At 45.7% G+C, this 15,837-nt stretch overlaps 1 protein-coding gene across 1 annotated transcript in view; it reads left to right on the plus strand.

Annotated features, from left to right (window-relative positions):
• The window catches only part of PIK3AP1 (phosphoinositide-3-kinase adaptor protein 1), a gene marked incomplete at its 5' end in the record, with an annotated part of 114,354 nt that overhangs the window by 82,238 nt on the left and 16,279 nt on the right, over positions 1-15,837 (plus strand). The window contains 5 exons of the mRNA XM_008575364.1: positions 2,282-2,377; positions 3,960-4,157; positions 6,741-6,806; positions 8,647-8,852; positions 12,408-12,480. Of these exons, the coding sequence (XP_008573586.1) occupies positions 2,282-2,377; positions 3,960-4,157; positions 6,741-6,806; positions 8,647-8,852; positions 12,408-12,480 (639 nt within the window). The remainder of the gene's footprint in view (positions 1-2,281; positions 2,378-3,959; positions 4,158-6,740; positions 6,807-8,646; positions 8,853-12,407; positions 12,481-15,837) is intronic.

A 15,837-nucleotide genomic window follows, 5' to 3' on the forward strand; every position in this document is an offset into this window, starting at 1 on the left:
TATTTGCAAAATATACATCTGACAAAGGATTAATATCCAGAATATACAAGGAACTCAAATGCTTTACAAGAAAAAAACCAGCAAACCAATTAAAAAATGGGCAAAAGAGCTAAATAGGCATTTCTCAAAGGAAAATATATGTATGGCCAACAGACATATGAAAAAATGTTCAGCATCACTCAGCATTCAGGAAATGCAAATCAAAACCACACTGAGATACCATCTCACCCCAGTTAGGATAGTTAATATCCAAAAGACTGTGAATGATAAATGCTGGTGAGGTTGCAGAGGAAAAGGAACTTTCATACATTGTTGGTGGGACTGCAAAATGGTGCAGCCTCTATGGAAAATGGTATGGAGGCTCTTCAAACAATTGCAGATAGATCTACCATATGACCCAGCTATCCCATGGCTGGGAATATACCCAGAGGAATGGAAATCATCAAGTTGAAGGTATACCTGTTCCCCAATGTTCATTGCAGCACTTTTTACAGTAGCTAAGAGTTGGAACCAGCCCAAATGTCTATCATCAGACGAGTGGATACAGAAAATGTGGTATATCTACACAATGGAATACTACTCAGCTATTAAAAAAAATGAAATACTGCCATTTGCAATGACATGGATGGACCTAGAGAGAAATATATTAAGTGAAACTAGTCAGGTACAGAAAGAGAAATATCACATGTTCTCACTTATTTGTGGGAGCTAAAAATAAATTTAAAAAAAAACCGGGGGTGGGGGGAGGGAAGAAAACACAACAATTACAATTCCTTGAAGTTGATATGACAAGGAAACAGAAAGGACATTGTTGGGAGGGAGGGGGGGAGAGGGAGCGAGGTTTCAGTAATGGGCCACAATAATCAATCACATTGTATATTAACAAAATAAAATAAAATTTGGAGGAAAAAAAAAGAAAATTAAGCTGAAAATCTCAAATTAGTGGAATGTTTCTGGCCTTGAATTTTTAAAGAATGAATTAAGCAAGAGTTCTTATCAGAAATTAAAAAGAAAAGTTAACGTACCTCTAGGTATGCTTTAAAATCAGGACAGTCACCCTAGTCTCTCTACAGTCTATGTTACAGAGTTGAGAAGTGACCAGAGCGTTAGTGCATCTTACTTAACTGGCTCCTCACTTGGAATCACAGGGCTTTGAGCTAGAGGGTACCAAAGTACATTATATTCAGTGTAATGTCTCTACTATGTCAGAAAACATAAACTGAAAAGGTAGAAATAAGGAGGTTGTTTTTTGTTTTGTGTGTTTTTTGAATAATAAGTAACACAAATGTGGTCAGAGCACTGCATTTCTTTATTTTTTGAATAGGCTAAAAAATTAAAATATAAAAAGGTGAACAGTGGAATATTTTTCTCCATTTCTTGTCCCCATCTTCTCAGTTCCCAGGAAGCCACTGATCTTAATTTCTTCTGTCTCCTTCCAGAGTTTTTTTTTTTTTTTACATATACAGGCAAACACAAAAATAGAATCTAATTTTGCCCCTTCAGGTAGCATATTAATTATCTAAAAAGTATTTTTTTGAAGATTCTGATTCTTTAGATTCATCAAAATCTTCAAGAATATGTATTTCTTTTTTGCCTCAGATCCTTTTTAATATTAAATATTATGGTCCCAGTTGCAGTCCCCTATTAACCTCCCAGAGAGAGCCACTACCAAGAATTCAACATTTTTCATTCTCAGCATATTTATATGCTTCCTACCTACTTAAGAATTATAGGCAATTTATAGTATTGTTTTGTAAGTTTTAAAACTTTATATAAACAATATTATATTGTAAACACCTGTCTGTAACTTTTTCACTCAGTGTTATGTTTTTGAGATGTGACTGTGTTAATAGAAGTGGCTTCAATGTCTTTTTAACTATTGTATAATGTTTCATTGTTTGAATAAACCACTGTTTATCTATTCTCTGCTTCCGAAATCATTTTGATATTACTGCTTCCATTTTTTTTTTTTTTTTTTTTTTTGTAATTCACAATGCTATGGTGTATTTCAAAATCGAGCCTATTCTTTCTAATGCAAATGAGCACATCTATACATTTTGGGGCCTATGATCCAAGAAAGAGCCTGAGGTTGTGAATGTTGATTTCCTTTATGCCCCACATTTACTGGATGTCCTTATCGAGTAGGTGGATGGATGTAGGGATGAAGGAATGCTTCAATCTCTTAAGAAAGTTGTCAAACCTTGTAAATCCATCTGTAAAATCTCCTTGCCTGGGTGGAAGAACAACATACCACCTCCTAGTCTCCTTTTTTTTTTTCTAGATGTTGAGATGCTTCAGGCCAGTGCATCTAACCCAATCCCCAGAGATAGTTTCTCTCGGACCACTAAGGACTCTATGATTCGCAAGTTTTTAGAAGGTGAGTTGTAGCTGTGAACAGGAAAGTAAAAAGAGGGAAAGAGAAAAAAACGCACGGTGTTTCCTGGTTCTGTATGAGGCTTGCCCTGCTAAGGAATGGGCTGCCACATGCCGTGGCATTTGATATGACTGGAGTCACTCTGCTCCCCTATCCCCCACCTGCCCTGAGCTCCCTCAGCCTGTCACAGGAGACCAGAGTTCCCACCACTGGAGTCATTCATTTGGGTAAATGACCTGCCTCCAGCAAGACCTCTTTTAAAATGTACATGTCTGTTTTTATTTGGCCAAAATTTATTGAGTATCTGTTACGTGCAAGGTACTTTTCTGGATGTTGGGGCTGGAGACACAAAGAAAAATAAGACATGATCAGTGTCCTCGGGAGACTTTACTTTCCCGTGAAAGAGGGGAATATAAACAGGTATTACTGGGTGGAGGCTGTGTTGCACAGTGGCTGAGAACACAGACTCTGATCTGTGCTCAATTTCCCCGTCAGTTAGCTGGAAAACCTTAGGCAAATTATTCAACTCCTCTGGACCTCAGTTTCCTCAGTTGTAAATGAGATGAATACTGTGAGAATTAAATGAGCTATTGCTTCAGAGCAGGGCCAGACACATAACAAACAGCTAACAAAGATTTATTATTGTTGTTATTGCTGAAGGTTTCAAAGGTGGAGGGTGTTAAACTGTATGGGTAATTCCTCAACCGTGACCAATTATTTACAATTTATAGTGGGGTCTGTTGCTAAAGTAGATATAGAAAGCAGTGTGCTAACGGGATGGGACAAGTATTTTTGACAGTGAAAAGGAAGGAAAAATTCTAAAGCAGTGGTAGACAAACCTCAGCCTGGCCAGATGCTGGTTTTGTAAATAGAGTTTTATTGAAACATGCCCATTCATATAATACTGTCTATGGCTGCTTTCATGCTACAAGGGTAGAGTTGAGTATGTCCTGGAGAGCTTGAAATATTTACTCTCTGGACCTTTAAAAAATGTTTGTCGAACCCCAGTCTAAAACTAAGTGTTTCCCTGAGAGGAGTCCTGGGAAGCCCTAGGTAAGAAATTCCACTTTTATTGGACAGTCGGCAGCAAACACCCCACCTTTCTTACCTGGGGCTTTGACAGTCAGTCTTACCTAGGGCTTCTCATAGTTCTAATGGGATGAATAACTAAATCTTAGCAGTAAAACTGAGATAATACAGCCTAGCACTCCTTTCCCTTTGCTGCACTGATGGGTGGCACATGAAGGTGACATCAGTGTTTTCCCAGTTAGTTTGCATGACATTCTAAGCAGATGTTACAGGAGATGATGTAGGGGGAAGGCCTTCACCAGAGGGCAGTACTGAACACGTAAGTTGTGGCCACGCGCTCTGCCCTTATGACTGGCAATCACCCAATGTGTCTGGCCACTGCTCTCACTTTGCATGACATTCTAAGCAGATGTTACAGGAGATGATGTAGGGGAAAGGCCTTCACCAGAGGGCAGTACTGAACACGTAAGGTGTGGCCACGCGCTCTGCCCTTATGACTGGCAATCACCCAATGTGTCTGGCCACTGCTCTCAGTCACCTTTCTCTCTGTTTCTAGGCAACAGCATGCGAATGTCCAGTTTGGAGAGAGACGCACGCCATCTTGGTCGGGAAGAAGATGTTTATCACATGGTGGATGACGATGAGGCTTTTTCCATGGACCTGGCCAGCAGACCCCCCGTCCCAGTGCCCAGGCCAGATGCCAGTGCTCCTAGTGCTCACCAGCTGCCCGACAATGAACCATACATTTCTAAAGGCAAGTGTAGCAGGGAATGATGCCCAGTAGGGTCTTTGGAGCTTCTTAGCAGGAATTTCCTGGATCCCCTGGCTTTCTGAATCATTGCTCAGAGACTGTCCCTTCCTGAATAGTCTCCAGTCAGCCCCAGGAGACACTGTCATAGCCTGGGGCAGATTCTGGAGCTAGACTGGAGTAATGATCAGATTCAGTGCTGGCCTTCCTGTAGGCATTCAGGCAGAGTTGCGAAAACAGAGGTAAATGAGAACCCTGGTAAATTTTTATCTCCAGAAACCCTTCTTGTTATTTTTATTATTAATTTAATAGCTAACATTTGCTGAAATCTACCAAGAATGCTCTATCTGGAACATGTCATTTAATCTTTACAATAACCTGTTAGGACCACTGTTATCTCCATTTTACAGATGAGGAAATGGAGACTTACAGAGAGGTCTCTTGACCACCATGTAGCAGAGCCAGGATTTGAAGTCAGAGTCTGACTCCACAGCCCTGGCTTTTGGCCACTATGCTAGGCTGTCTACCTGCCTACATTAATAAAAATTGGGTTTTGACTTTTTCGTAATTGTCCCTGGGACGTTAATTAGATATTGCTGGCATTGTCAGTTTCACTTTTTTCAGGACTTGATTGGGTTAATATGGTTACAAGTACTGTAAATGTGTAAGAATTGCCAGATCTGTGCTCCTGAACTATACTCCATTATTAATAATACAAGCAAGTTGTCGAAAGTGTGGCAAAAGCAGATCGTAAATTGGGGAAGGTAGTGTTCAAACAGAACCCAAATTGCTAAATTTGACAATTGTAAACTGGGTAGAAATACAGCTGTGGGATATTATGCATTGCCTCGTGCTACCAGTGCTTGTGTTGAAAGAACACATGTCCTTTGGCATGTGTTGCAGATACTGTTGGGGTGCCCCCCCATACCCCACCAGCTCTTTACATTACTGTGCCCATTGGTTGGATGCCACCTGTCTGCACTAGAGCCTCTTAGCCTGAGGGTTTTCTCTGGCCTTTTTCAGGACAGGCTGGAAGTGCTTGGAAATTAACACAAATGACTGCTGTACTCATCCCAGCTTAAGCCCCTCTGGTGGAAGAACTCCGAGTTGCATGTTCTACACTGTTTTTCAGGACCCCCCAACTTGCCCACAGTGGAAAGTTGCTTGATAACCCACCATTTATACTTCATCCATGTCCCTGTCTCACTCTATCCCCTTCCAAATAGACTACTTGTGTGTGAATGCTTGCCTGAGGGTCTGCTTCTGAGAGAGCCCAAACCTAAGAAGCATGCAAATATACTTTGGTGATTCCTAAATGGAAGGGGGGATAGGGGTCAGTATTGATGGCATGGCTCATTGTAAGGAGGCAGTTAGACAGGAGCACAGGTGATTCCTAAAGAACCCTGATGGACTTGCTGAGAAACCGTGGGGAAACAAAAGAAAGGAGAGATGCAGGAGTTGACCAAGGGGCCAGTGGCTTGGAGGCCAGAATACCTGGGTTCATCTCTTAGCTCCTGCATTTTCCAGCTGTACAGCATAGGACATTGAGTAAGTCATTTCACCCTTTTTAGCTTTAGTTTCCTCATCTATAAAATGGGTATCATAATACATGTATACATTGATACATATGTCACAATAATCCTCTGCCACAGCCTTATTGTGAGGGTCAGATGAAGAAGTACTTTATAAACTACAAGGCACTATACAGACATCACTTGGGTTAGCTAGCATGCCAAGGTGTTGCTGTCCTATTGGCACCAAAGTTCAGATGTGAATAATGATAATAAAAGCTGATGTTGAGTGCTTATATGTGCCAAGCACTGTTCTAAGCACTTTCCATGTATGAACTCATTTAATCCTCATGACAACCCAATGAAGGTACTATTATCATCCTTACTCTGCAGATAAGAAGTGGAGGCAGAGAGAGGTCAAGCCTCTTGTCTCTGCTCATATGGCTCATAAGTGTCAGAGCCAGGATTTGAATCCAGGGAATCTCATTCAGAGCCTCGGGAGCCATAATCCCCATGCCATCCTGCCACTAAGTGAACATTTGTCACACCCCAGTTTTCACTATTAGCTTTTATGAGTCTGTTGCTCATGAGTAACTTCATCTAAACCCCTTTGGAGCTGTGCACACATTTTACCTGTGTGACCACTTCGAGTTCTGTCTCATGGCACTGATTGGCATGGGAAGTGGTACTTCCTTTTACTCTCAAGCTTGAAGGTCTTCCACAGCGAGCTTCAGGTGCTCAGGGATACAGGCACAAGTCCTTGCTCCCTCTCCCCTGTTCTGTAATGGTCTTGTAAATGCTGATCATGTACTCTGGCTGGCTTTGTCTCTCTAGGTTTGAGATCTTGTCTGTTTGGTCTATCTTTATTCGACAGTCACTACTCCTTCTCATCAGTTGCCTCCTTCTAGAGTTTTCATTTACAGAACTGCATACAGTGGTCCTAGCTATGCATTCATTATTATCCTTTTTTTTTTTGCATAGGATTTTGATAATTTTTTTGGTAAATGTATAAATATTATGGAGTCCTTAAGAAAGAGGTCTGCCTTGTCTTTTACTCAGAATATTCTTTATCTCATAGTTTTTGCAGAAAAAAGTCAAGAACGGCCCGGGAATTTCTACGTTTCCTCAGAGAGCATCAAGAAAGGTAAGCCAGATGTTGTCCTCAGCTTCCTTTTGTATGAGCTGAACTTCCGGGTGGTAGAAGTGTTCATATTCCGGTGACTTTTAAGTGTAACAACAGCTCCTTGGCATGAAAAATAGAGATGCAAGAGATACGTTAGGGTGGAGCTGTCTGAGAATCCTGTACGGATGGTAAAGGGAGGGAGAAGAGATTGGGATACCCTAGAATATTGTTTAGATTGATCATAAAAAAGACATTAATATACTAGAAAGTGTCCATTTGGCACATAAAAGTACAATGTAAACATCGAGACTGATGCCATGCCAACAAGATGAGATGGGCGGCCCGGCACCCAGTCTTTACCTAATGATACAGCCCTTCCTGGCTGTTTGTTTACCTTATCTCTACTAGCTCAACTGTACTTTAATTCAGCTTTTATTTAAAATCATTTTGTTTGCAATTGGATAACAACTTAGATGCCCATTTTTCTAAAGACTTTTTAAGGAAATTTAAGGAGCTGAGTGCTCTTTTTTTTCCCCTTGATTAATTTCCTTGTGCTAAACAGAGGCATTTAGTATTAGCTCATTGAGAATTCTTTTGAAAAGTAGCCATGACACCATCTAAGCATTTGAAAGCATCCCCCAAGGACTTTGGTATTAGGAGATGGGAAGTAGTTGGCTTGTACATTTTGTTTCCTCCCCCACCCCATCTCCAAATAGCAGTAAAGACAGCCTTGAAAATGGCAAACCTGGGAGAAGGGTTTGTGAGTGTGTCGACAGGTGAGTGAATGGATGGGCAGAAGGATGGATGAACTTCTTTAAGGCTTTCTCACTACCCACTGGGATAACCGTCTCTCGTTTTCCTATTTGCTGTGTCCCTAAATCACAGTGCCCAAATAGGGTCCTGATGGAGAAATTTAGAATCAAGTAGCCCTATGTGAACTGAACAGTAAAATGTCAAATTGTCCTCATATGCCCCAATGGCCCCATCATCTCTGCAAGTAGCTTGTTTCCCACAGAACTTAGTGGAGTCACAGCCTGGAGAGGGAAAGGGGGTTGGCTTCATATTTCTCTAGAATCTCCAAAGCAGAAAACTATAAATTTGCAATGCGGAAGAGAGGTTGGCGCAGGAACAACCCAAGGACAGCCACCTGGAACCCAGCACCCAATTTATTCCTGGTGCTATTGGACCTGCGTCATGATTCCATTGGCGTTTCAGTCTCCATGCCCATCAGTCCACAGACTATGCATTCCGTGCTGCTTGGAGAGAGTGAGGTCTGGGAGAAGCATCCTGGTTAGACTCTTCCTGTATATTCTCCTCTGGGAGTGGATTTAAGTCTAAACCAGTGGTTTTCACCTGGGGGAGATTTTGCCCCCCACCCACCCCAGGAGACATTTGGCAATATATTGGGACATTTTTGGTTGGCACAACTGGGAAAGGGACTGCTACTGGCATCTAATGGATAGAGGCCAGGGATGCTACTGAATATCCTGCGATGCACAGGACAGTCCCCCACAACAAAGAATTATCTGGTCCAGAATGTCACTAGTGCAAAGGTTGAGAAACCCTGGTCTAAAGGCTTCTCAATAATTAAGATGTGGGGGATTCTGTTGAATCATTCAGCAGATTTCACACCACCTAAAATGTTGTGGCCTTGTCTGCTTTAGTATGATAGACTTTGAAATTATTAGCTGCTTCCCTCTCACCTGATTCCATGTCCTATGCCCCCATTCTTGGTCCCACGTGTAATTGTTGTTTTGAGATGTGTCCTCTTGAGCCTATGGCCAGCCTCGTTAACCCCACTCCTCCCGTTGGCTCTCCCCAGTGGGGGAACTGTCAAGCTGAGTTTTGCCATCCTTTCCAGAGCCGCTCGTCAGACCGTGGAGGGACCAGCCCCAGTCAAGTATATATGATCCTTTTGCTGGGATGAAAACACCAGGTCAGCGGCAGCTTATTACCCTCCAGGAGCAGGTGAAGCTGGGCATTGTCAACGTGGATGAGGCTGTGCTCCACTTCAAAGAGTGGCAGCTCAACCAGAAGAAACGATCTGAGTCCTTTCGCTTCCAGCAGGTAACTAGCTCTGTACGCAATTTTTTTCATGTCTGTTTCTCCCCTGGACAGTAGAGAAGAGCTGGGCCATGGATGTCTTATGTGTTGTTGTAACTGAGCACCTATGGCTGTGCCTGTGAATGTCTGTGTGAGGGTCACTCTGACTCAGTGAGTGTGTGTATCTGTCACCTGGATTCTGTAGCCACATGGCTCCCTGGCTGAGAGCGGAATGGCTTTTTTGGGTGCCATGAAGCTAGAGATCAGGAACAAAGACTCGATCATAAACCCTAATTCTGCTGCTCCTCCTTCTCTCTGCATATGCCCTCCACTTTTGCTTTCCAGCTTTTCTCTTTTTTGGAGTCCCTCTTTTTACTCCTAGAGCCAAGTCTCCCATAGAACTATCACACTTTAGAACTCCAAGAAAATTTAGAAAGCTCCCAAGAAATACAATGACATGAACAAAACAGTTTGTAGATACAAAACCACCCAAGTTAAAACAACTTATACACATACAAACTCTGTATTTCTATAGGTGTATATGCAAACACAAAGACAAAGATCTGGAAAGGGCCACTGCACACCCATCCCAGTGGTTACCTGTTGGGACAAGACTAGGATTGGAGGACTGGGTGTCAGAGGAGACTCTTGCTGTACCTGTATGGTTTGAAGTTCTTTTACAAGAGTACATAACTCCATACATGTACTGCATGTATAATTAAAAATAATCAAAAGAACTCCAACTCTACCTGAGGAAGCACATCCCTGGTTCAATGCATTCATATTAAAAAAGAGGAAATCGGGCCGAGGGTTAAGGGACATGTCCAAGGCAACTCACCTAGTGAGTGGCCGAGTCAGGACTGGAACTATTGCTTTTCTCCTTAATCCCCATGGTGCTTCCCTGAAGGTGGTGTGTATTCTAACCTCTATTCTTGCAGAATGTGACACACCAGCTCTTGGGGGAGACGAGCACTGAGACGGAGCCGCCTGGGTGGGCTGGAGTGGACCGGGTGGTGAGGAGTGGGAGCGAGCCATACTGCAGCATTCGTTCAGCTCCTGCAGCAGTCCACTGGCCACTGCGCCAGCGCTGAATAGACCTAAGCTCTCACTCCTCATAGCATGCATGTGAAATAAGTATCATGACTCCCATTTTACAGAAAACTCAGGCTCAGAGTGGTGAAGAGGCTGTCAGGATTCACACCAGCCCTTTCTCACTCCAGAGCCCGTGCTCCCTGCACTATGCCTTCTGCCTTCTTAGTGCTCCTCAAATCACGGGCACCTCTCTGCAGCTGCCTGCCTCCCTCCCTCCGGGGTCTGAAGGGTAGGAGGGTACCCTGTAGTGCTGAATGCAGGAATCCAGAGCTCTCCACTCAGGAGCCCCAGGGAGGCTGCAGTCCTGCTGAGAAACAGCAGGCCTTGGCCAAACAATGATTTCCGTTTCTCCTTGCCAAGTAGACAGTGACATGGCACAGTAGTTAACAGCAGCCAAGGCTCTGGAGCCAGCAGCTGAGTTTACATCCTTGTTCTGCCACTTGTGGCTGCATAACCTTGACCTTGCTGTGCCTACATTTTCCCACCTCTGAAATGTGAAGGGAGAGGAATAGATGGTGTGAGCCATGTAAGGCCCTTAGCATGACTGGTGCATTGTAGATACATAATAAATGTTAGCTATATTTTCTGTATCCATAGTTCTTCTTCCCATGAAAAGAAAAATCCCAGTCTCTTGGGTGTAGCAGACCATGGGGGTTCATATGGCAGCCCGTGGGCACAGCATTCCGGCCCGTGGGAGTTCATGCTATTCTGTGCCCCAGCAGCCTCCTGGTACTTCCTGAGTGTCCCCCATCCAGGGGCCAGTGGTATGGAAACCGTTCCTGGGACAGCCCATCTTCTCTTTCCTGTGCCTCTCTGTCCACTCCTCTGACATTCCGGCCCATGGGAGTTCATGCTATTCTGTGCCCCAGCAGACTCCTGGTACTTCCTGAGTGTCCCCCATCCAGGGGCCAGTGGCATGGAAACCGTTCCTGGGACAGCCCATCTTCTCTTTCCTGTGCCTCTCTGTCCACTCCTCTGTCTCCTTCATGTCCCCCTCTCACGAGTGGCACTGCCCAGGTTTCCTTTAGCTCCTTCTCCGTGCAGATGCCTCTTGAGTCTGTGTCTCCCATTCCACGTTTCCAGCACCACCTGGGAGTGTCTCTGAGATGCCCTAGGCCTGCTGTGTGTCAACTGACAAACCATCCCTCAAGGTTGCTTCCCTTTCCCGACTCCCTCTTTTTGTGCATTGCACTGTCAGCTCCCAGAGACTGAGCTGAGCTCAGCTTTCAAAATCTGTCTGGCTCTCCCACGCTCCCTCATATCCAGTTAGCTGTGCATCCTGCTTGATCTTGCTGTGGAGCACTCTTCCTCTTGAATCCGCTCCTATCTTTCCATCCCCCCAGCACATCCCAGCATCAGCTTCTGGAATCTGTCTGGCTCTCCCACGCTCCCTCATATCCAGTTAGCTGTGCATCCTGCTTGATCTTGCTGTGGAGCATTCTTCCTCTTGAATCCGCTCCTATCTTTCCATCCCCCCAGCACATCCCAGCATCAGCTTCTGTTGCCTGCATCTGACCTACTAGTCTCCAGCTGGGTCTCCCTGGCTCAAGCTCCTTCCCCCTCCAGTTAACCAGAATCTTAAAACTATGACCAGCTCACAGCTTTCAGTGTTTCCCTGCTGCCTCCTGGACAAAGCTCAGTCTCCTCCACCTGCGATTGCAAGCCAACCGACCTTTCCAATCTGGCCTTTTGTGACTCCCTTAGGTGAACCTTCTGCTCCAGCCAGATTGTCTGGACATTTTCCCTAGAATGCTCAGACACTTAATGTGGAGTTGCTCTTGTTGATTGACTAAAATAGGAACAAATGTTGACCCTTAGATATCTAGTCAACATTTAGTGAATGACTACAATGGACCAGACAGCGGGATCACAGAAAGATACAAGACCTGATTTCTTGCCCTTGGAGAGCTCACAGTATCTCTGAAGAGGCAAGATTCTCTCTCTCACACATGCGTGTGCACACACTACACGCAGCAAGGCAGCATAGCCCGAGTGCCAGTGGTTGGCATGGGCAGTCACTAAGGACTGGAGCAGTCTGGGGAGGCTTCAGGGAGAAGGTGGGCCTTGAGCTGGGCCTGGAACTGACTCATAGAGAGGAATCAGCATCCCTCAAGGTCAGAGGAGATGGGAGAACACAGTCTCAGAGGCAGGAATGTACGGTATCTGGGGTGCTTGTGGGCAGGTACGAGACCGGCTTGGCTCAGGGGCATATGTGGAGGAGGGCAGTGGGTCATAAGGCTGAGAATGGAGCTGGGAACCAGAAGGGAGGAAGACACTTTATTGTGAAAAGGTGTCTTCTCTTCAGGCACAATTTGAGTGCTTGGATTTGTCTGGGGCTAACTGCAAATTCACTGAGCCTCATTTGCAGGCTGAAAATATTATTGCAATGTGATGAATCTTGCAAACAGCATAAAATCAGAAAGAAACTCTAATGTCCAGAGGGCATAATCCTTTTGTACACTTAAAAAATAAACTAATTTTTTCCAGGAAAATCTTAAACGGCTAAGAGAGAGCATCACCCGAAGACAGAGAGAGAAGCAAAAATCAGGAAAGCAAACAGGTATGTGGCTTCCTGGGGTGCTGTGTTGTGAGGGCATTGCTGTCATCTGTTGTCTGTGACCCTCATTTCTGCTGCAGCCTGACTGGGCAGACTGCTTGCCCAGTACCTGTCACCCTGTTTACAGATCTGGGTCCTCCATTAAATTGTGAGGGCCTTTCAGACAACAGTTCTGTCTTATTTATTCTGTCAACAATCTAGTAACTGGCACATAAGACATGGTCTCAAATGAATGAATGAATGGATTCAACTCTGCCTGCCTCCACCCTCCCACTCAAAGAGGTCGATAATGCTTTTTCCCCAGGCACCTGACTCTCCCCTTGGGCAATTAGAAGGACATATGTTTTTTTGAGCAGAGAAAGGAGAAAACTGCATCTGTTTCTGACTCAAGTGGGGAATCATGTCATCAGCGTTCACACCACACACTGCTTCAACAGAAACCCAGGACCCAGGGGTAGCAGGGCTCCCACCATGCAAAGCAGGTCATGAATTCCAGTTGTGGGCACTGTGGACTGGACCCCTCTGCTCTTGGCCTCACTCCTGTGGGTGCTAGATATGTGGCACCACCACCCCTGAACAAGGACTTGGCCACACTGCATTTTCCCACAGAGAGCCTTGGCGTGGTGGGCCTCTGTGCTTTACACTGGCCAGCCTTATGGCAAGAGATGCTGGCAAGAAAAGGCTTTCAGAGGCACTCAGATCTTGCATGGAGCCCTATTACATAAAGAGAGTTGAAATCTAGCCCTGATTGTGCACAGCTTCCATAGTCTGTCTCCAGCCACTATTAACAGCCCCATATCCCATGAACCTCATCAGGCTGGTAACACCCTCGTCTCTAAACAGGACATCTTCCTGCCACAGGCCCCTTGCTCATGCCTCTTCCTTTCACCTGTATGAAAACTGGGCTGCAAGACCCCGCCCTGGCAGCCCCTTCTCAGTGAAGGCTTCTTGGACACCTCCAGGCCATGTGTTTCTTCCTCATTCCAGCATCTATAGAACTCTTCTGTTCACCTGGCACTTCTCTTTTACTGCCCTTAGCTACTGTTACCTCATTCCTTCGTTCAAACCATCAGCAGTCCCCAGGGGTTCTGCCTCCAAAACGCATCCTAAATTTGATCGTTTCTGACCATCTCCCATGCCACAGCTGCAGCCAAGCCACCACCGTCCCTCGCCTGGACTAATGCTGTAGCCTCCATTGTCATCTCCTTATATCCACTCTGTCTGGCCCCTCTACAGTTAATCCTCCAAACTGCAGCCAATGACCTTTACCTTATAAAAATAACATGACTTTAAAAATAAAAAAATCAAATCACTTCCTTGCTCAAAGCCCTCCAGGAGGTCCTGTCCCTCTCAGGGTAAAATCAAACTACTCACCGTAGCCTACTGGGCCCCCCGTGATCCGACTCCTGGATCATCCTCCATCCTTCGCCCTACCCTGTGCTCCAGTTGCAGTGGGCTCCTTTCTGTTGTTCTTACAACCAAGGGCATTTCTGCCTCGGGGCACTTGCACTCGCTGTTCTTTCCCCACCTCTGCACCTGCTGGCTTTTTTATCCTAAGAGGCCTTCTCTGCCCTTCTCTCCAGAGCAGCCCTCCCCGACTCACTTCCTGTTCCTTTGCTTTCCCTCTTTTCACATGTCACAGACTGGAATTCCTTATGTTTCTCTTCTCCTGATTATGGTCCAGCACCCTGCCTCCCTCCCCCTGTAAGCTCCATGAGGGCAAGAACTTGTCTGTTTTGTGCTCTGCTGAATCCCTAGTGCGTAGTACAGTACATTGCTGGTGCTCAAGAAGTCTTTGTTGGAATGCTCGATTTCAGTAAACGTTTGGTGACACCATTCACTCATTCCACAAACACTTACTGAGTACCGGGAACCCTGCCAAATACAGACCTGTGAGATCCTGTCTTTGCCACCTAGTAGCTTAGGAGTTAGTGGTCTTTTTATTTGTGTACGTGTGGATTTCCCTGCTAGGGTCTGTCCCACAATGCCTAGCACAGTGTTTTGCAGATAGTAGTAGCCTAGTGAATGATCATGATTTTGAATGTTTGGGAGAAGAGAGGTTAAAAGGTCATAACCATGGCAGAAGGTCAGAAAGGTCATCCTAAGTCTTCTGTTGTGTGTCTAGATTTTAAATTTATGCCACTGCTACCCAAGCTCATACTCTTCTGCCCTCCTGTTGAGAGGAGAAAGGAGAGAAGGCAGAAAGTCTGTTTCAAAGTCTGCACAGTCATCCTGGGGTCAGATAATAGGGCTCTAGATGGCAAAAGGGATGCTGAGGTGCTTTTTAAAACTAGAGCACATGAAACGAAAGATAGAAGCCTTGATTAAATGAAACACTCCAAACTTTTAAGTATGGGCAGCAACATGAAACCCATGATTTGGTGGTGCACCTGGTGTTTGAAGGCCAGGAGTCGTGGTGTTGGAGTCACGTGTGCTCAGCAGTCTGGGTGGGAGAACTGAGCTTTCTGGGCATTGTCACATCTTTACTACTCACCGGGCTCCCCCTGGTGCCCCTGGAGGTACCGAAACAAGACAGACACTCATGCAGAGGAGTAGAGGGGCACAGGCACGGACCCTGGGCCCTCAGGGTTGAGGTCTAATTCTTGCTCACTGTTCACCCCTGAGTAGCCTGGCTGGGAACCACAGGCAAGATACTGCCCCTGCCCCCAGCCTCAATCCTTGTCTGCAAAATGGCAGAAGCAAAAGAGCCCATGCCATTAGGGTTGCTGCGAGGACTGCACGAGTTGGGGGATAACTGGTGCCCAGTGCAGTGCCTGGCATGTGGAAGCACTCTGAATACCAGCCATTCTCGCAATTACACACAGGCCCACAGCCCAGCTGGTGTCCTCTCAGGCAGCGCCTTCCAGAGGGAGTGCACGGGCTGGGACTTACCGTCCAGGGGCAGGCCCCAGAATCACAAATTTTGAAACATTATACAAAGCTCACCCGAGGCTAATCAGGCTCTAAGTATGGGATTCATACCCACCAGCAGCGATAACTAAATTAGAATGGCCAATGTCTAAATTATTACAAAGGAGCATGACTCAGTTTGCCCCCCTCCCCAGCGCCCTGCTCCCCGAGAAGCAGACCCTGTGACGAGGAATTTTTTGAAGGAGGGGGCTTTTACTTTTTTTTAAAGATGACCGGTAAAGGCGGGCCGGCCCGGTGGCGCATTGCTATAGTGCACCACTTGGGAAGTGCGGTGGCGCTCCCGCCGAGGGTTCGGATCCCACATACAGACCGGCCGCTCACTGGCTGAGCGAGGTGTGGGGGCAGTGCCGAGGGTTGCGATCCCGTTGCCGGTCCCGGTCCGGTACGGGCGCGACACTGAGGGTTGCAATCCGTTGCCGGCCACGAAAA

This window comes from Galeopterus variegatus, unplaced genomic scaffold (genome assembly GCF_000696425.1).
Source record: "Galeopterus variegatus unplaced genomic scaffold, G_variegatus-3.0.2 Scaffold1175, whole genome shotgun sequence".
Classification (NCBI taxonomy): Eukaryota; Metazoa; Chordata; class Mammalia; order Dermoptera; family Cynocephalidae; genus Galeopterus; species Galeopterus variegatus.